Source organism: Homalodisca vitripennis, chromosome 6, assembly GCF_021130785.1.
Source record: "Homalodisca vitripennis isolate AUS2020 chromosome 6, UT_GWSS_2.1, whole genome shotgun sequence".
Taxonomy (NCBI): Eukaryota; Metazoa; Arthropoda; class Insecta; order Hemiptera; family Cicadellidae; genus Homalodisca; species Homalodisca vitripennis.
This window is the reverse complement of record NC_060212.1, coordinates 60887224-60908619: the sequence shown is the minus strand read 5'-3', so window position 1 is coordinate 60908619 and position 21396 is coordinate 60887224. Positions and strand designations below refer to the sequence as shown.

The 21396-nt window shown below is 31.9% G+C and overlaps 1 protein-coding gene across 1 annotated transcript; it reads left to right on the top strand.

Annotated features, from left to right (window-relative positions):
• The first annotated feature begins 393 nt into the window (after positions 1-393).
• On the top strand, positions 394-15662 carry LOC124364366 (60S ribosomal protein L6-like). Its single transcript, XM_046819769.1, has 2 exons — positions 394-531; positions 14785-15662. Exon 2 carries the CDS (start codon positions 14790-14792, stop codon positions 15615-15617), a length of 828 nt encoding a protein of 275 aa, XP_046675725.1. The 5' UTR covers positions 394-531; positions 14785-14789; the 3' UTR covers positions 15618-15662.
• Positions 15663-21396: the final 5734 nt, after the last annotated feature.

The window sequence follows — 21396 nt, the reverse complement described above, 5'->3', positions numbered from 1 at the left end:
GAAACAAAAAAAAAAAACAAACACACCCACCCAACTTAACTGTTGCATAAAACTACAGGTAACAGCTTAAAATAGTTTGCAAACTACGAACATTTAAACATAGCTGTTTTAATTATTAGAACAAACATGAAATTCAAAAGACATTTTCTGTTATTTTTGCAGAAATAATGAAGTTTAATTGAGATTGTGTCAAGCAAGATTGTAGGGGGGGGGGGAGAAATGAAATATTGTTATAAAAATGTTGGTTTCATAAATAAATTATATGTGTAATATAAATTATCACTGTAATAACACTAAAACGGAAAAGTACCACAGCATTTATACAAATACAACAGTGACGTGTTTATAGCGCGGTGAAACACCAACTGAAGCTATATTTATAAGGCTTTGGGATTTCTTTTCCTGCAAACCACTTCCGTCGGTAAGCTCCATCTTTCGTTTCTATCACGTTTCGCGTTCGGGAGATTAGTTATTAGTTTGTGTGATTGAAAAAGTCATTTTCATCTAAATTTGTTCCTTTAGGAAATAAAGGTAACTAATGCATACAATGTTTTTAATGTTTAGATTTTAATACTCTAATCTAGCTAAGATAGCGTATAACATTTAACACATTGTAGAGACGTTTTAGGTTATGACAACGTTACATGTGAATTTCACATTTCCCGAACCATGAGATACTGCAGTAGAATTAGCTAACACTACGGGTTTCTTAGTTTCATTTACTTTGTTAGGTCTTAAGTGTATTTTGTAACTCGCAATCTGTAAACCAGGTTTCATTCATTGCGATCTTTACATAGCCAGTGCTTCTCTAGGACTAAAAGTCTCTAGCTACTGATCATTATAGTCTACATGGTGCTCAAGTTAAATGGAATGTATAGGATATCATTTAACAAATTGTAGGAGAGTTATAATAATTTTTGGCTTGTTCCATTAAAATACAAAAGCTCAGAAAATTGTTATGGTTGCTCAACTATAATCATAATACCCTAGCTGTTGTAGGCCTACTACATACTTAATAGCCTAGGCCTTATTAGTTGGGTAGAGTAAGATAAGGAAACCTTGTTTTTTATATGGATTAGTACAATCATTGGAATACTTATTCATTTATTGAATACTCGTTTATAAATCATATCAACATAGGCTATCTATAGTCGTAATCACAATCATATTTTAAATTAAAATAATCTTATACATAATAGCCTACATCAGCTTTTAACGATCAAACAAACGATTAGAACTGGAAATAGGAAAAACTCATAATTAATGAAATGACACATAAAAACCCAATATTATAACAGGAAATACGAAGTATGCGTAATTATTTGTTTCCTCCTGGATAGCAATGATTAACTGCTTCCAAGAAATTGAAGCATTTTCTACGGAAAACCGTACTTCTCCTATGTAATAATATATAGAGATGATCTGCAAGCAGGTCAGATGATATACCACCTTTTAAACTTAGTTTCAGGGTCCTCCACTAGCTTTCGACTGTAATTATCCATAAAGGAAAATATGTTTATTTTATGAAAGTGTTTATTAATAGTTCATACAAGTTAGTTATTGTTAAAAAATCAGAATCGGTTATATCGAAAGTTATAATTTAGTATTTAATATTGTTTGTTAATATCGATTTAAAAAACCGGGTCCGCTTATCGTACTCCATCCACTTGGTTACTTAATTCTAGAGGTGGCAGGTGTAGAATGTATGGTGTGGTAGATAATTCTTCAATTTGTTTAATCCTTTTTTATCAGTATACTAGCCTATGTAATTGATAATATAGTATATATATATAGCCTATATATATATATATATATATATATATATATGCCGTCATTGTTGCAAAATGTTTCTGCAGTATAATAAGCGGCCAATACTCGAATCATCAATATTCATGAGTAACGATCCCTGATATAACTACCTAAACCAAATTTCAGTATAGATTGGTTGTTTATATATTAAAAATGAATAATTTTATGAACAAAAAACGGTACTTTGGGATTATACCGACCACACCAGTATGAAGAACACAAAAATATAAAATTTATAGAAACAAACATGATAGAACAAAAAAAACAACTCTTTATTTACAAACTTACAACGATCATCAATTGTTAATGAGGTCAGATTCCGTTATATGCCCCCAACGCCTAAACTTTTTACAATGAACTTAGAACGTTATAAAACGATGTAGCTGAGTAACAGAACTAACATTCCATCAATCAACAAGCATTTCCAGGTATTGTGATCGGTATTGTTGTCGCTGTTATCTTATCTTTCTCGAGAATCCCGATTACGGCAGGCCGCGCGGCGTCACATGATTATTTAAGTTTTTTGCACAGTACATAATTGCCTTTCCATTACAATTCAATTTATATTTCTGATGAGCCCCTCTAGAATTTGATATTTTACTGATAGGTACTATCTCGAGGGATTTTTTTCTTTCGTTGACATCAGCACGGGGCAGGAAGCCCGCATTTTGGGTGGCGGAGTGTGATCAAGAATAAAAACAAGTTGTGTGTGTTTTAATAAAGAGTTTAGTTTTTGTTTGTTTTTGTTGAATTTTTGTGTTTGGAGAAATGTAGGGGTAAAACACGGAAGTAAAACAAGCGACGCACCAGCTGAACGGGTAATGTTTGTTTTTGTTGAATTTTTGTTTGGAGAAATGTAGGGGTAAAACACGGAAGTAAAACAAAGCGACGCACCAGCTGAACGGGCGGCGAGACACTGCAATCACGTTATCTACTAGACCGCTTGACTTTTGACCTCTGTCTGAAGATGGGGAGGGGTTTGCGATAAGGCAATTCCTGTTTTATATGGACAAAATATTGTTCTATGCTAATCTAGTAATCAGTAGAAGCAAAATGTCAAGTAACGAGTCATGTCTGGGTGTGGTCGGTATAATCCCAAAGTACCCAAAAAAACTATCTAGGCTATATATTTGACTTAGTATAATAAGCGTCCAACACTCAAGTAACCGATAATATTGAATCATCAATTAGAACAATTTAAATGCTGTCAGAAGTGTTGGAACTGTAACAAGTAATTGGAACTACCCAAACATAGTAATGTATGGAGAAAGTTTTATTATTTCATACAATCTAAAAATGCATATATTTCTTTTGCATATAAAATATAGCTTCACTGCAATACAATCTTAAGTCTATAACGTAATTCACTTTGACATTAGTCTATTGTTCCAAAGTACAGTAGAACCCCTCATATCCGGCCACCACGGGACCGGGCCCCTGGCCGGATAACGATTCGGCCGGATAAACCAACCTACAGTACACAACAATTGACAAAACAAAACAATTGTACTGTACTGTACTGTACTAACCGCACTGGAAATAATCAACAAACTGTTTACACGTTAAACCTACTAGCTCAACTGAGGACAACACAGGAAAATGTTAACAAATAGATACACCAAAATAACGCACGAGTTGTGGTAGACTAGTGCGTGCAACTGCGCGTCTGCAAGCCGTGGTAAATAAATTTCGATATTGGCTTCCGAGAAGTGGCCGGATAAAACCGAGGCCGGATATGAGGGGTTCTACTGTAATTGAAATGAAGTTAAACTATGTGAGCGATATTTGAGTATGTAATAGCTACTAGAAATGGGATATATACCTACCATTGTTTGTTTATACCTACTACAAAATAATTGTTGAGTTATTACATCATGTAACCTGTTACTGTGGTAACATACTTTTACTTTTGTTTGTCAATACCCTATACAAAATGACGTGTTTGTTACTACGTTCATGTGACCTGTTACTGTGGTAGCATGTTAGTATATAAAATAACTAACTCACTACAATGTAACATAAGACTTTTAAATCAATAAATGTATAAACGGGTTAATTCAAATTTGGCTATTATGGTGCAATTGTTGGGTACCACGAAAAGTCCCTTCTACTATTTGTTATTAAGCTATACATGCGTACATATTATAAATATTAAAAGTTAAAATTAAAGATAACCTTAACAAGCGCTCACATGATCTGAGGATGAATTTGGGTACTATCTCGAGAGATGTTTTTCGTGTTTCGCTAAAAGGGCGAAGTGGCACCACTGATGCACGCACTTGATAGTCAGTGGTCAGGAGTATTTTTTATCAGTATTTTCCTGATTTCAGGTCACGTCTCAAATCGTACAACTTCTCCGATGTCATCATATTGTAAGATTAAGAACGAGATCTAAGATCAGAAAGGTCCTGATGAAATTCTTCTGGCCATCAGTGCGGCCCAAATTCAAGCTCAGATCACATAAGGGCTTGTAAATGTTACGTTTAACTGTGGTACTATTAGTTACATATTTATGATAACCCAATCTAAACCTACGTATATCGCAGCAGGCAGGCATCGTGCGTGATCTGGGTATATACTGAATTAATTTCGGCGTTATCAGTCACTGGCGGCCTTTCCGGCAAGAAATTCTAGTCATTTCCTTTTCTAATTGACTATTGGAACATTATATTGTAATATGAGAAAAATCGAGGTTGACCCATATATTGCTTAGAATTACCTCGATCACTAGTGGCATGGGACGCTTATTAGGCTATACTGCAGCCATGTATTTTTATAAAATGTAATATTTACTTACTTTTTACTATTTTGAAGGATAAACGTGTCAACGCCTTGTGACAAATAAAACATGTACACCACCTTTGTTCTTGTAGCCATTACAGAGGTCAGTGTTAGTGTCAGTAAGAGGTTGTTTAGTGTAGAGAGATTCGCAAGTTTCACAAAACAGTATTTAAACTGCACTTAATTATCCAGTTTAAAAACTAATTAATTATTTTTATTAGGGTAGATAGACAGGTACAAATTGTTTATTAATTAGCAGTTTATTAATTTCAAATTAAAGTGGAATGTAAAGAACAATCCTTGTGTTTGTTAGATATTTAGATTTAATTCAGAAAAGTTTACTCAACCACTTTTGTCATAAAAAGTTTGAACAAGAAAAGATTTTTCTTCATTTATATAAATTAATTTATAGTTAACCTAACTTCTTGTTAAAAAAATAAATTTGAAATAAAAATTTAACTTTCTTATGAAACTCAAATAAAATAAGATTTCTAATTTAATCCAAAATAAAATGCACTTTTCTCTATTATAAATGAGGCTAAATATAGTGATGTATAAAATTATTCTGACTGTTGTATAACAGATTAGCACAAATAACTTTTAAATAATATTAAAATTGAAGACTTTACTTTGAACAATATTTGCAATGACCTACTCCCTTGAAAACTAGCATTAATTATTAAGTGAATTCTAATCTCCTTATTTCCCTTTTGTATCTAAATAATACAATAATCCCTGTAAAAGAAAGCTAACATTAGTTAACAAAAAATTTCCCACATGAAAATCGAAATTTGACTATAAAAGAGCTACTTGTAAACGCAAAATTCTGTGCATTAGAGTGAAATCCTCTACTACTTTACTTGTAATAAGTAAAATGTAAACCACTAACAATTAGACTGCAAAAAATACTCAAAAAGACCCCTTCCACTTAACCAGCTAACTAAAACTGACGCCTTTGATTTGCCTCCAATCACAAGGTCAGAGAGAAGAAAAGTAAAACTCTTATTGTAATCCCTACATCAAAATACCAGAAAAAAACCTGCTGTCTTACTGTACGATTCCTACATCCACAGACCTCTCCTTAAGAAGTTATATAATTTAATTTACCTATATTTTGACATCACTAATTAAATTCAAAAATATTTAATTTATTTTTGCCAACTTGAAACTGGCCATAGATTCCATCCATTAAAAGAACGAGTTCCCGGACCTAGTTCCTGTATTATAGACTATGTATTTAATGTGTATAGAAAGTTTTATCAAAATCGGCTTGTACGTTTTTGAGGTACGGCCATGGATATATTTTTCCAGTATTTGAAATGTAAATCGATATATCTCCGAAAATAGGAGTGGCCTAAGAATGAGGGTTATATTGTAGTATAGTAGACCATGTATTGAATGTGTATAGAAAGTTTGATCAAAATAGGCTTGTACGTTTTTGAGGTATGTCAATCCATATCTTTCTCCAGTATTTGACATGTAAAAGCGATATATCTCCGAAAATAGGCGTTGCCTAAGAATGAGGGTAGTAATATAATACAGTAGACAATGTATAGAATGTTTTATCGAAATCTGCACCTACATTTTTGAGGTACAGTCATTTATAAGTTTGTTTTTTTTTCTGCATTTGGCCTGTGAAATAAGTACACTTTGTCCATAAAAACCGGTATTTTTAGTTTTAGAATGCCAGTTAACCCTTTTAGGACGAGCGGACTATTAATAGTCCGCACTAGTTTTGCCGAAGAAGACGATGCGGGCTTTCAATAGTCCGCACTAGTTTTACCGAAGAAGACGAGCGGACTTTTATGTGCCCGCCGGTTTACGTTTGCATAATACTCACGTAATATCGAAAATACGATGAACAAAATTAGTTTTCCTTGTAGAGGCACATCCTGAGACAGGAAATGGAGTATTTCGGAACTTATCTTGGCCAAACAATACAACATATGTCTATTTTTAGAACAGCTGCACGTGAGCGCCTATTGTAGTGCCAGTCGGCGGAGCGCGCCAATTCCGTCTAGTTTGTTTACATTCAGTCAGTCACAGTGCGGTCGCGTTGACTATAGTTGATTGTTTCAGATCAGTTATAAACTTAGTGTTTATAGATTTATAGTGAAATGTGTTTTGTTCAACTTCTTTTGTGAATATGGATCAATTTAACTTAGCTGATCACAGCAGTGAACTGGACCGTGAGTTACAATACTCAGAAAGTGCATCTGAACATTTGTAGTAATGTAAGTTTTTTTGTTGTAAAACAATTATTTCTCAACCAATGTTAATAAAATTTTGTATTTAAACTGAAAACTATGTAAGAAACATAGTAATATTAGTTCCCACAGTAAAAAAATTTTTTTTTATCATAGTAAACTGAAGCCAAACTAATAAAATAAAAAAATAAAATAAAAATTCTAAAATTTTATTTAATTTTTAATTTTTCTGGTTATTGTAAATAGTAATAAATGCTACCATATTGTAGACAATTTAATTATGTACATGTGAATAAAAAATGGTGTAAGGACAATTTAAAATAATGGACTTATAATATATTTATCAAACTACTACATTTTGCCCAATTTCACCGTCGTCTTCTTTGGTATGTTCGCTATGAAATATGGTCACGTCAAAAAATGCGTACCTAAAAAATAACCAAAATTTTTGTCGTCCTAAAAGGGTTAAGTAGATTCTATAGATTTTTTTTATTTGTTCGTTTTGTTTTCAAATAATAAAATTAATTTAGTTTTGTTAATTGAACTGGTTCAGGAACTAGGTTGTGGTAGTTCAGGAACTAGGTTGTGGTAGTTCAGGAACCGGGTTAGGATTCGTGTCAGAGGATTAGTTCTTTCTATTGATGGAATTTACGGGCAGTTTCACACTGCTAAATATTTTACCATATAATTTCTCCCATCAATATTTAGCAAATAAATTTTAAATTGCCTATGTAGGAAATGCTACAAAACTATAACCTTAACAATCGCTCACGTGATCAGAAGTTGAATTTTAGGATCTCGCATTGGATGATTTAAGGTCGGGAAAGTACTAGTCAGAAAGGCCCCAGGCCATCGGTGGCACCAACCCCATCTCTTGTGGAAAAAAGAAAAACATCCCTCCAAATAATGCCTAAATTCAAGCTCATGGCTGCAGTATAATAAGCGGCTACCACGATAATCGAATCTTAATTATCAATAATAAATTTCAATACTATCAAATTTGACCTATAGAAATTTATAATTGATCATTGTCAGCTTTTCATTTATATGTAATGAGTAGTCTACTGACATCAGCAAGAACAATGGCAAGGAACATGCAGATATTAGTCCAACATGTATTTTTAAACATTGAGCAATTTTTTAGATGATTTCAAGACAAAATATAAAAACAAGTGTAGAAATTATCAAAAGGGAGAGCAGTAGTGGTAGATTCCATTTGGAAATCTGCCCAGAAATTAAATGAAATGCTGATTCACTTATCTCATTAATTGTGAAACACCTAAAACCAGGAATGACGATCATTGCGTATTTATGGAAAGCCTATTTTGGTCTTAAAACAAAAGGTTATGTCCGTTTTGCTGAAATCCACAGCACAAACTTCGTCGATCCTTTAACTTCTGTGAACACTCAAACAATAGAATCTAATTTGAGAGCTACAAAGAAATCCTTAAAAAGTCCTGGAAGAGTGACTGCATTGCCTATCATCTAGCGGAATATATGTATCGTTGAGGATTATGATTATTGGTAGCGATCCATTCGAGCATTTGCTAAAAGCTATTACACACATTTATCCTGTAGTAATCATAAGTATTACACTGTTCAAAAGTCATTTAAATAAAAATTGCTCTTTATAATTTGATACAAATATATTTCTTTTACATATAAAAGTATAACTTCTTCTCTATAATACAATTTTAAAAGCCTAACACTTAATTCACTTCGTCACATAATTCAAAGTAAAATTGTGGTTGGAAATAAATTCAAAGTGAAATAATTTTTTTGTTATTGACTAATGGTGGCAAGAACAATAATAATGATATATGTGTGTTCATTGTTTCACAAGGAGTTTATCCTTGAAATTAGTTAAGGATAAGTAAATATTGTATTCTTTGTAACATTTTACAATTAATATTGATAGCATAGATAGTTTATTATCTATCGTTAATGTATAACTTTTTAAGATACAGAACCAGCAGAACTGTGTCGTTCTTTGAAATATCTGTTATTATTGTTATTTAGTCTGACATATTGTTTTCTGTTTTCAGTATTATTAGATGGTCACGAATATTGATTGTGTTGGTGACCGCTTAGTATACTGCAGCCACTCAGATTTTGTGACAATAGCTTGATAACAAATTGTAAATAAGGACTAAGTAGTACCCAATAATTGTATTGTACAGTGAAGACTTGAAATTTTAACCAGGTTTATAATTTTTATTAGTCTTAACAGTCTAAATATTAAATTGTAGTGAGTTAGTTAAATTTTTGTATACCGTAATATGTGTAAAAAACCCACACATTTAGATTTTGTCTCTGTTTAGTTGTAACTTGGTAACATCATTTTGGTAACAACATGATGCTAATTCCGAGATTAGATTGGCTGGTAACATGTTCCCATGGTAAACTGGAACTTAATACTTCAACACATTATTTTGTAATAGGTTATTGACGAATAACAGTATTTCCTATCTCTAGCGTTACCAATCAAGAAAATATATATATACATACACAGATCAGAGAAGCCTACTTCTGTCAAAAGACAACTAAGGTGTGTTTTATATTAGTATCTAAATTTATAGCAAAATTTAGATATTAACTCTGTATTTTATATCTAATACTTAATATTCGCTAAAAGTGTACAGTTAAAAATATGTTAACAATGACACTATTTACGTGTTTGTAACGTTTTTATAAACTGAAAGATATTTTAAATATTTTAGAACATTTGTAGCTGGAATTGGTACATTAGCTCAAAAGTAAAGTCCAGCGAACTTTCATCTAGCATAGTTTTTGTCAACTAATTACTTCAAGCTTCAGAGTTAGACAAAAAAAATATAAATTTTAAAAAATGTGTCTAAAATTATAATTAAAAAAAATATTTTATTTAATTCCAGGTGCATTTATGGTTATGTTGCTATTACCTTAGTTCCACACCTTTATTCATTGTGTACAAATTTCAAATCTGTAAACTACTAATAGTTTTTTTAGAAAATGGCCTTTTATTTACAAAATAGTACACTTTTGGGAAAAAACAGTAAAAACGTTACAGAAGATATGAAAATGAAATGTTAATATGAAAAATGAAGTAATTTAAGCTATATACAAGAGTTTAAAGCTCCCTTGGTAGTAGGCATAATCATTTAGTTCTTGCTCTTAATACTGTATCCTCCTTTTATTCACTTTCACTTCCTGGGTCATCTCTTCCAAAGCCCTATCCAGTTTTTTTGTTTAGTCTAACCTCGTCAACTTTTGAAGAGCTAAAATTGAATTTTGCCTAAATCTTCAAAACGGTATGCAGATTGACCTATGCTTACATTGACTCCTTACTGTCAATTCCCCTGAGGCGGTGAAGTGCTATTGATTGCATCCAAAAGTATAATTTTTATGCCCTAAGTCACTGTACAAAAATTTTATGTCGTGTATGTTTATGAGTGCAGTAGATATTAGACCGTCAAGACTTCAGCGCTTCATATGAAATAGAAAGGGTAAAGACAATGTTGCACAAATGATAGTCAATGCATTAAAAAAATGTTTTATATATATATCAAAAACAAAAAAAATTATTACAAAGCTTAAGTAACCATAAAAGTTACAAAAAGTGTTCTAAAGCAAATTAAAAAAAAAATATTTAAAATATTTATGTAAAGATTTATAGCATGTATTATAGGTTATATATTCATTTACAGAAAACTATAAAAACATAAATTAACATTAACGAATAGATTTTTTTTTCAAGAATAATCGTTTTAACTCCCCCCTTATGGAAAGTTTAAAACTATTATACCTAGTTATCAACAATGAAATATCTTGCTTAAAGAGCGATTACTGTAAGAAATGGCTCCAGTTGCGATTTATATATGCAAAGCTAGATTCATCTATAGTGCTGTTTTTCTAGATTATTACGTTTTAAATACATTAAGAAATGTCATCGATACATATGTTAAATCTTTTGTGGTAATTTCATCTGATCTTGTGTGTGCAGTGTTAGCACTACCAGGTGGCTCGCTAATATCATGTGGTGTGATGACAGCATTTTGAGGGTTAAAGAATAAATTTTATTTTAAAAAACTCATCTGTTTGCAAAGAGAAAGAACTTTTCATTAATAACGTGTTTTGTATTACTTTTAATTTCCTCTATGTCCGTAAGGAAACAGTTCTGCTGTATACATCTGTAACGTCCATACAGCTGTGTCAACACATCGTTACTGTTATTGCACAACATTTTTTTACTTTCTTGTGCTCTTAAGTGTTTTATATTTCCTAGTTCTTTCAGATTATTATTAATCATTAGCTAAATAATGGTTATTTGTATTGAAATTGAGAGAGATATTGGGTGTAATGAAAGTCATACCTTGATATTTAAATTTTGAAGGTTTTACAAGCTTGACATGTAAATTATTTTTAAAAATTGGAAAAATATTGAAAAATTACTACTGCGACATATTTTTAGAAAGTGTACTTTGGTACTCCAAACTGGCCGGAATGGAGAATATATGAACCATATAGCTGATAAGACTCAGAAGTGGTGATTCAGATTTCACTCAGCATGGACTTCATATGAAATAGAAAGGGTAAAGACAATGTTCCACAAATGATAGTCAATGCATTAAAAAAATGTTAATATGGCATGTTCAGTAATTTCTTCTAGTTTGGAGGATGTTTGTTGTGCAGAGATAGGTCGTTAGTATTCTTGAGGGGATATAAACCTGATTATGTAGAATCAGAAATTAAATTAAAAGAGTATGGTACAGTGGTTGACATAAGTGGAGACTTGTCTTATGTTCATGAATAGGGAACTCTGGTAGCAAGGGAAGCAGCAGAACTTCTTGATCTAGTGACCTACACAAGACAACCAATCCTACTATTGGAAGAGATAATGTGATGCCAGCTGACAGTCAAATGAAATGCACACTAACAGTGAAACACTGTGCTTCTCTTGCCAAGAAGATCTGAAAGAAATTTAGACTTAGCAAAACTAATTCTAAACAAAATGAAGTTAATTCAAATAAGTAAAAAAAGTAAAAAAAAATTATGGCATTTTTGTGTTCTCCTTTCATATGTAAACAAGTTATCCCTTTAAGTGCAGAGTTTTCCACAGTACTATCACCTGGTACTGCCGGTTTTAATTCCCTCGCACAGAGCTGCTCCACAGTCAGCATAAATGTAGCGTGTTTCCCGTCCACCATGATCAACTTGAGCAACATCTTCATTTACCTAATTGCCACCAGAATCTCCTGATTTGTCACGCCATATCGTGGTTAATAAATTGAGTCCATATTCTGGTCACCGTCATTCTCAGAAAAATTACACGCTGCTGAATGCCAAAATGTGGCAGTTCAAGGGTTCAGGAACTTAAAGAATGTTAACTAGTATACATACAATCTTGCTAAGGAAAGGGATTTTATGTTGAATCTGTTTAACAATTATAAGGATATGTCTAGGTGTGGACCTTAGCAGTCTCGGGTTGCGCAGAATTCCAAAATGTTATCCTAAAAATCTTGTACAGGCAATAAAGTAGCTTGTGGAAAGGTTGTTAATGGGCAAATATAAGGCCGCTTTGGATGTTTTCATAAGAACGACAATCATTCCATGTACAAGACACTACACAAAAGACTTTGATCTCATAAAAAATTTTTTTTTACTATGTTAAGGAGTTGACTAACAAAATTCCTATCTCAGTAATATTTGTGATTTCCTAGGAAACAAGGCTATTTGCTATTTTGATATATTATTATATTATTTGTAAACCTATAATTTACTATCTAATTCACAATTTGGCTTTATGACTGGTTGCTCTACAACTAATGCAGTAATGGATGTATTAAGTAATACCCTTGAAGCTTTGGATAGTAAACAATTGTTAGCTTTATCTCTATTTAATTTGAGTGAGGCTTTTGATTGTGTTCCTTTCAGTAGTGTTCTTACAAAACTGAGTTCCTATGGCACATCTTAACATTGAATAAAATTCATGGAAACAAAATATTTGGTAAACCACTAATAATACGTAGCAGGAAGGGGTGGGCAGTCAGGCATTATATGAAGTGTTAACTAGGAATTCTTCAAGGCTCAGTTCTTGGCCCATTTCTCTTCATTGTGATGATCTATAGGGGTGCAATCTGTTATATATGCCAATAATGACTCAATAATAATAATTATTAAAAGTACAACTGATTTGCATGCCATAATGGAAATGGCTCAAACGGATGCCCTCAATTAGTTTTTCTCAAATAAACTTCTGTACGTGTGATGTAGAAAAGACAAAAAATATACTATTGAGTTGAGCTCTTGGTAGCAACTATGAATGTTGTTATTTTTTTCTGATACAAAATTATGTGAAAAGGATTGTATAAGAAACATATGGAAAAATTTTCTTGAGTGAACTTTTTACTGTGGAAATAGAGATTTAATCTTCATTGCAATAATTTCGGATGAAATATTCTAGACTGGTTAATTAATTACGTCCATTACTCAATAAATGATTATCTAGAAGATATCTTAAGAGTAGAATATCTTAACTTAGAAGAATATTTTTCATTGTGTAAAAGTACTAGAAACTATAGTATTTTTAGAAAACCCTTTTTGGTTGGTCTTATCTTTCTTTTTATGTGTAAACCAATACCAGTACTGATTTGAAATATGGGTAGACTATATTGTTTAACTGCATACTAATATTTTTCATATTGTACAAAACAGGAATGTAATCTGTACGTCATGGCAGGTATGTTAATTGCCAGATACAAGTTAATATGTTTCTAGTTTCACATATTTGAAATACTAGTGATATAGATTTGTATTTTTTTTCTGTAGACAGTAATACACTTCATAGTGGGAATGATGTGCACAAAGATGATTGGAAGATAAATGGCACAATAATTTCATTTTATGAATTCCTTGAAGAGAAAAACAGTTTATGATTCACTTAGCAGCCAAAAGGAAATACGATTTAAGAGGGGCATTATAAAGAAGTCTGTAGACGTGGAAGCTTATGACTGGCTCCAAGCATTGATACGCGCTATCACTGTGTTTTGTGTGAACCAAAATTTCATGTCTGCCCGAACCTTTACAGGTCCACTGAAGCTCGAATAAGCCCTGCTTCGGGAAATTGATTGAATGTCTACTTAAGTCCCTCTTTGCGGCTTGTATTTCTCTAATATCCATGAACAAAGTTACTACTGCATTGCCGTTACCTTATTCAAGTTGTCTCAGTCTCTTTATATGATTTGCAACAAGAATGTAAACTTATTATTAAATTGATTAATCTGAAGGTATTATAAACATAACCATATAATTAAAACTAAACCTAATAAGTAAGTTTTAAATTTCAGAGTAAGTAATTTTGATCAATTATATTTGTGGTTATTCTTTAGTTTTCTCTCCTTACATAGAAAATGATAAATCAATTTGTAAAAGTATGTGGAAATATACATGTAGCTTTATCAGTAATATTTGAAAGTAAATCGTATCTTAACCTCTCAATCTTTCTCTTTCTTCATCTTTCTTAGGGCCTAAGTATTTCCTAATAACACCTTTATAAATATTATTCATGGTTATAAAGAAGATAACATGTAATGAAAAACTGTTTAGTCTGATATGAATAGTTAACATTTATTACAACGTACAAATACACTCCACTAAGAGTACAGCCTTTTTAGTCAATATTTAAGCAAGGTCAATCTGTATAAAATATTAAAGATAATTATAAAAAAAGTACATTGATATAAGAAAATACAATGTTGCTATAACTAATAATTGCTGTTGTTTAAGGTTGAACTACAATGTGTCGTCTATGAGTTTATTCTCAGTCTTTAAAGATATCCGGCTCTTCAAATAATCACATTGAATGCTTAACTGTTTATAAGATTATCATTGTATTCTTATTTAATATAACAACATGTTCACTTATTAGATACTGAAAAAGTGTTTTGTCTAGCTTTGTTATAGGGGTTAAAATTGTTATAGGGAAGTAAAATGTAATTTTTTGTTTCAGATAAAATGGCAGACACCGCCAAACGGACAAAGCCACTATCTGCTAAAGCACTTGCCCGTTTGAAACCTGGCGAGATCAAACCAAACAAGAAGAAACAGTACGGACATCCCAGAAATTACGATTTGGGAGCTGGAGTGTATAGATTCAGTAGGTCCAGGATGTACCACAAGAAGGCACTGTGGAAGTTTGTCGGAAAGAAGAATCCGAAGAAGGAGAAGCCAAAGAAGAAGAGGTTCATTGAGAAACAGATCGGTGGTGAGAAGAATGGTGGAACCCGTAAGGTAATTTTAACCCGCAAGACTGCATCCTACCCAACTTGTGACAGGATCAGACGTCACCCGGCCAAGAAGTGCTTCAAGGACCATAAGAGGCGTCTGCGTCCAGCTCTCACTGAGGGTACAGTCTGCATTGTCCTTGCAGGTGTCCACAAGGGCAAGCGAGTTGTCTTCTTGAAGCAGCTAGGCAGCGGACTGCTTCTCGTCACAGGACCTTACAAGCTCAACGGATGTCCACTCCGTAGAATCAACAAAAACTATGTAATCGCCACCTCCACCAAGATTGATGTATCACCCATCCAGATCCCAGCGGAAATCAATGATGACTACTTCAAGAGGATAAAGAACAAAAAACCCAAGAAGGAGGAGGGAGACATCTTTGTCGCCAAGAAGGAAAAATACAAGGCCTCAGATAAGAGGAAGGAAGACCAGAAGAAGGTTGATGCCCAAGTATTGACCCAGATCAAGAAGGCACAGCACTCTGGAATGATCAGAAAGTATTTGGGCTCCATGTTTGCACTACACAGTAGCCAATATCCACACAGGATGAAGTTTTAAAGTTACATTTTAAAAGTTTGTTAAATAAAACTCATTTTGTGGATACACTTTCTTTCTTTTATTAACTTTCCTATCTTGATTTTAGTCACTTATTTAATAATTGAAATAATTCTTTTATACTTGTGAATTTATTGTAGAAATTTTAGCTATGAAGCAAAAATATTTGTTACAATTTAGCCAACCAGTTATTTATAACAATAGTACTGTACGCTTTACAGTAGTGGCCCTAATTTGCCCAGACAGTTAATTTAAATTGGTTAACTAAAACTCTGCTAAGATTGTTTTTTTAAATCTTCAAAGTTTTCAAATAGGTCCTCATTATATTTTAGCAATTAATTGTTTTTTAATGATAATGCAAACCTTTTTATTTGTGTTTAATATTTTCCAACAAATTATTTAGATGGAAGGTTTGAAATTATTCATATTTTAAAAATAAATTTATGCTGTAGGAATATTTATACAATTTGGAAGAAAAATATAAATAAAGTAACAGATTTGTTGTTGTGATTAGTAAAGTATCTGTTTATTAATAAATCTGTTAATTTCACTTGAGAATTTTTTCCAAAGTTTGAATAATTAGTACATGGTATGCACCAAAGTGCCATTCATATTTCAAAGCTGTATTCATTAAATGATGGAGATATATTTTTGGGTTCACATTAATAATAAGTCTTCTTATGCTGATGACACTTATTTGTGATGCAAGAATTTTTACCTGTAGGTTTTAATAATGAAAGTCTTCATCACTGTGTATTTTAAACTACTTTGAATAAACATCTACAACAATCATTATAAATGTAACATTGTAATAATTAAATTAAATAGCAGATTACGAAACTGCTATATGTTATTTCTTATTAAAACAAAAATGAATATTAAATAAACATTAGTTTATTGTGATGTAATTCAAATTGTTTTCCTTATTGGTTTAGTATGGTTTCACTGAAAATAACGTGATTTATATAGCAAGACAACTGAAAGTGGAGCAAAGCCGATGTTGGTCCCAGTCCAGCGTCAGGATAGGATAGCCAAAGAAACAACACCACTTCTCTCGTAATAGGCTTACAGTGATATCATCAACAGCCAGTTTGTGCTTTTGTCACTTCTTGTATTTCACATCAGCTCGGCTCGACAATGTTATTTACATTGTGGTGCCCACACCGCGGAAGATCCAGATTATTTTCCTTTCTCGCTGAAACAACTGGTATTCTTAAATTCAGTTTGTATTAATCGGATTATTCTATATCTCCCACAGCAGCTAATCCGGAATTACTGGACATACAAAAGGTACAGTTTTACTTGTTTGTAAAATATCCAGTGTATCCATAGAGCATGGAATTTATAAAACAACTTTGTTGTGGCTAACAACTACTTGTTAATTTTTAGTATGTGTACATAAAATATGTTTCTCTCGGTTTGGCTAGTTTTGAATTTTGGTGGTTATCTTGTTTGTATATTTTAAATACAAATTCTGCTTAATATCTGAATCTGTTAAAATGTAAAAAACATGTGGGATGGACAATGAAAGTCGCTTTATGTTGTAAAATGTCTTCTTGATGCATAAGTCTCACAATGGAATTAGGTACTTACAAATTAATGTAAACAATTTAATTATCAACTCCCCCCACTGGTCCAAACACTGATATTAACACAAAATTATTATATTTTAGATATTGTCATCTTATAAATTTGTGTCTAAATATACTTGTAAAATAGTACTGCTATTAAAAACTGGCAGAAGAAACCCACATGATAAAAGTTGCTGATGAATGTGGCATCACTTGTAAAAGTAGATTTTGTATACAAAAGTCTACTGTAACTAGTGTTACAATAAATTGTTATGGTAGCACTTAACCTTTTGAAAGTGGAGACTATTTCAAAGTTTTGAATTAATATAAATCAAAGCCCAAGTGTTCAAAAAATATTTTACAAGAATAATTTATTTAGAACACTATTAGAAATCCAATGACTTATTTTTTTACGTAAATTCAGGGGAAAATAACCAAAATATAACTTAAGTAAATATAGTATACACACTCTGTAGTTACTACCCAGTTGTTGGCACAACAATTAAAATTATTGAGGTGATGAGACTTGATTAACTGTCAAATTTAGCCTAGTGGCAGTATTCATATTTTTAAAGAAATATAAATTATTTTAAACCCAAATGAACTTATTTACCACCATAAAAGTATGGTACTTTGAATTCGTCATAGGTTATTATTAATTTGATAGTTAATAAACTTCTCATCACCTAAGTAAATTTTAATTGTGTCAAGTAACTATGGAGCGTGCGTTATTCCTTTTATTAAAGCTGCAATATTTTGTTTATTTTCCACTCGATGTACATAAATCTACACAGTTGGATTTCTAATAAAATTGTTCTTTAAAAAATATTAAATGGCAGCCATATAGGTAAATGAATTTTGTAATATTTGTATTAAAAATATTTTAAATACTTATTACTTATTATTGTTCACATCTATGCAAATGTTGGTTATTTTATGTGTAAGTTTTTAAAGAAAAATATTTTCATAAAAAAACATATACAACTGTAGTTAAAAATTAGTTTAAACTACAGTTTAACTTAGTTAAACTAACGATCCTTAAAATATCTGATAAGAGTTCTGAAACACTGGATATACTTAAATCCTATATAAAACGTTTGATTTCAGATAACTCAAACTAAATCATTTTACAAGAATAACCTTTATATGAAATTAAAATAGTATATAACTTGCATTTTGTTGAAATAAATAGAGAGGATAATAATTTAAATACAGTAATTTAGTGAAGATGCTTGCTTTGTAGTTACTGGAGCCAGTTTTCAGAACAATTAAAATTATTTAAATCATGCGTGAATAAAATTATCAAATATAGGCTAGTGGCTGTATTGATATAAAAGGAATAAGTGTGTATTGTCATACACAACAGATTGTATTTGTTATCAGTTATTGTCAAATACTGTTCCCTTTGTTTTAATACTATTGCTTTGCTTTATGATTATAAACCATAGAATAGTAGCTGAAGCTGATAAATGAACCATAAATATTTTGATGGGCAGTTTTTACTAGATATGTAAGAAGTCATGAATCGAGATTAACAGTGAACTAAATTTATTTAGTAAAGTCGAGGATTTACAATGTAAATATTTAAGTTTACAATAAATGTTCAAAGTGCTGTTCTTAAACCTGATTGCATAATCTGCCATTTTGAATCATGGGATTCTTACCCGTGCAAAATTGGTTGTAGGTCAGTCGGTGAAAGAGCAGGTATGCAAGAACGTAACCAAGAATTAAGTTTGGCGGTTCAGACAACTGATAGACTATTTTTCCCTAGTGGATAGAGAGTAAGGACCGATTTTGTTCCTTTAAAAGTTCTTGACCTGTTTCTTTTTTGAGAACGATATGTCAGCAGCATGTCAGTACTGAATTATTTAAATAATAATAATTGTATACTAAAAAAGTAATTGAATATTTGGGGGGTCTGGACCCACTTGCTGGCTACATCCTTGACTGTTGCTAATTTTACCAACTCAGAATTAAACAACTTTTTAATAGCTTGAATAAACAGCTGTTCACATTAATCAGCTCATTGACTTTAAACCAGCTGTTCAGAGTAAAACCGTTTAGAAACCTATACTTCCTGTTGTGTAATGTGTATAACATGGTATTATGTTTGGTAGTACTAATCAGTTGTTTGGTATTCGATTTTAATGAAACAACAACTGTTAGATTTAGAATAAAGTTTACAACATTTTAATATTTTTGTAAAATTTTCATACAGGGTATCGATTTTGCGGAATTTAACATCAAAATTTATGATTGGTTGCCATTTTGAAACTATTAAAGATAATTTGTTCATTTTTTTTCTCAAATGGGCATAAAAAAGGCCAACACAACTGCAAAGTTTCATAACTTTATCTTTACTGGTATAAAAAATATAACCTTTTTTTGTAAACATCACATACAGATAGACGGAAAACTAAAAGTTTTAGGATATGCCTCCATATGAAGTTTTTTGCTAATTTTCACGTCTAGAACAAAATGCCACAATATTGGAACACCCTGTATAAAGTACATTTAAAATATATTCTTTGGATTCCTGTGAACAAACGTTTGCAACAACTCTACTTTAACCTTCTCCGTTATTAAATTGGCGGAAATGATCCATGACATCTATTAATTTACTGGTACTTTATGCTGGCAAATCAATTCTGTAATAGTAAATAAGGGAAATTGACCCTTTTAAACACCCCTAAAGCGACCCTCCATATACGTATGCCGGCCACGCGCCCTCACAAAGACCTCTCAAATTGCAACGTTGGCGTGAAAAGATGCACAACGAGGCCGGCTACTGTCGTCCATTGAGCGCGCTACAATCATCGGTCGTTCTCACCCTTTCTTCAGTGTCGGCCTGTTATTGCAGCAATGTCAGTGAGTACCTAGTTCTTCTTCCTATTCACCTACTCTAGCTTGATACTTTATATTTTTTTAAATCTAAAAATATCTTCTAGATACCAACAAGAAGCTGAAACTCACTATTGATTCCTCAACATAAAACTAACATCTAATTGATTTTCCGGACATTTGCGATCGTTCAGTGATACAATACAGTCAGTTTCACTACGTTTCGAGATTGGCAATCTGATGTCTTCTTCAGGTAAATGACTAAACTAATGCATACTAAAATCTAGGTTAAAGTAAGTACAACATGGCTGTTCTTCCTGACTTAAGTGTGTCACGACGCACTGGTATGTTTTGTTTACTTTAACCTAGATTTTAGCCATGCTTTAGTTTAGTCATTCACCTGAAGAAGAGATCAGATTGCAGATCTCGAAACGTAGTGTTACTGATTGTATTATATCACTGAACGATCTCAAATTTCGAACAAGGAATTAACATCTCTCCATTTTAGGTTTACTACTTATATAGGCCTACAGTCAAATATTGATTTACCTACTATTATGAGTAAATTCAACAAGTTTGGTTTTTTAATTGTTAAATATAATTTATCTTATTTGAAATAATTGTATGAAGAACGCTTTTAATAACATACCTGGCTAACTAGAGTATATAGAAATGATTCGTAGAATGAAACTAATTTTAATAATTAACATGTTTTTATTAAAATAAATGTGAAATTTTTTTAAACCTTTGTTAATTAAAAGGTGGTATTAACTTGTCTAATATTAATTTATACACTGCTTACACTATTTTATAGAGTATAGAGGCCATTTGGTACAAAATTCAAATTTTGTTGACATTATTCAACATTACTAAAAATAAAACGTTTTATCATTAAAAGAAATATATCGTTGAAAGTGACGTGATGTTAAGCAACTTACCGTTCTTTCCACAAAAAATGTCTACCTGAAAGAAAGGGAAACTTGCAGTTAACAAATAAAACCTTCCATTCAGCCCACCCATGAACTGCCAGACTATAGCCTGATGAAAGTATATTTCCATAGAGGTGTGATTCCCTTATTGTTAAGGAGGAGGTTCCCTGCGCCTTTATTTCTCTTCGTAATTATAGAAATATGTTTATCTTTCTCCGCTAATGCATTTCCTCGGCCTGTGGCAATAAAAACCGGGTTAGCACGTATCGCTGGCGCCCAAGCATGAAATTTTATTTCTCCTGGTTAATTTTGGAAGAGAGAGTGAAAAGTATTCTCTTACTCTTTTCAACAACTTTATTAACAGATTGTGAAGAAAAAGCCTTTTAACATTCCCATTCCACAAGAACGTTTTTGTAAAATTACTTATAGAGTTTAAACAGG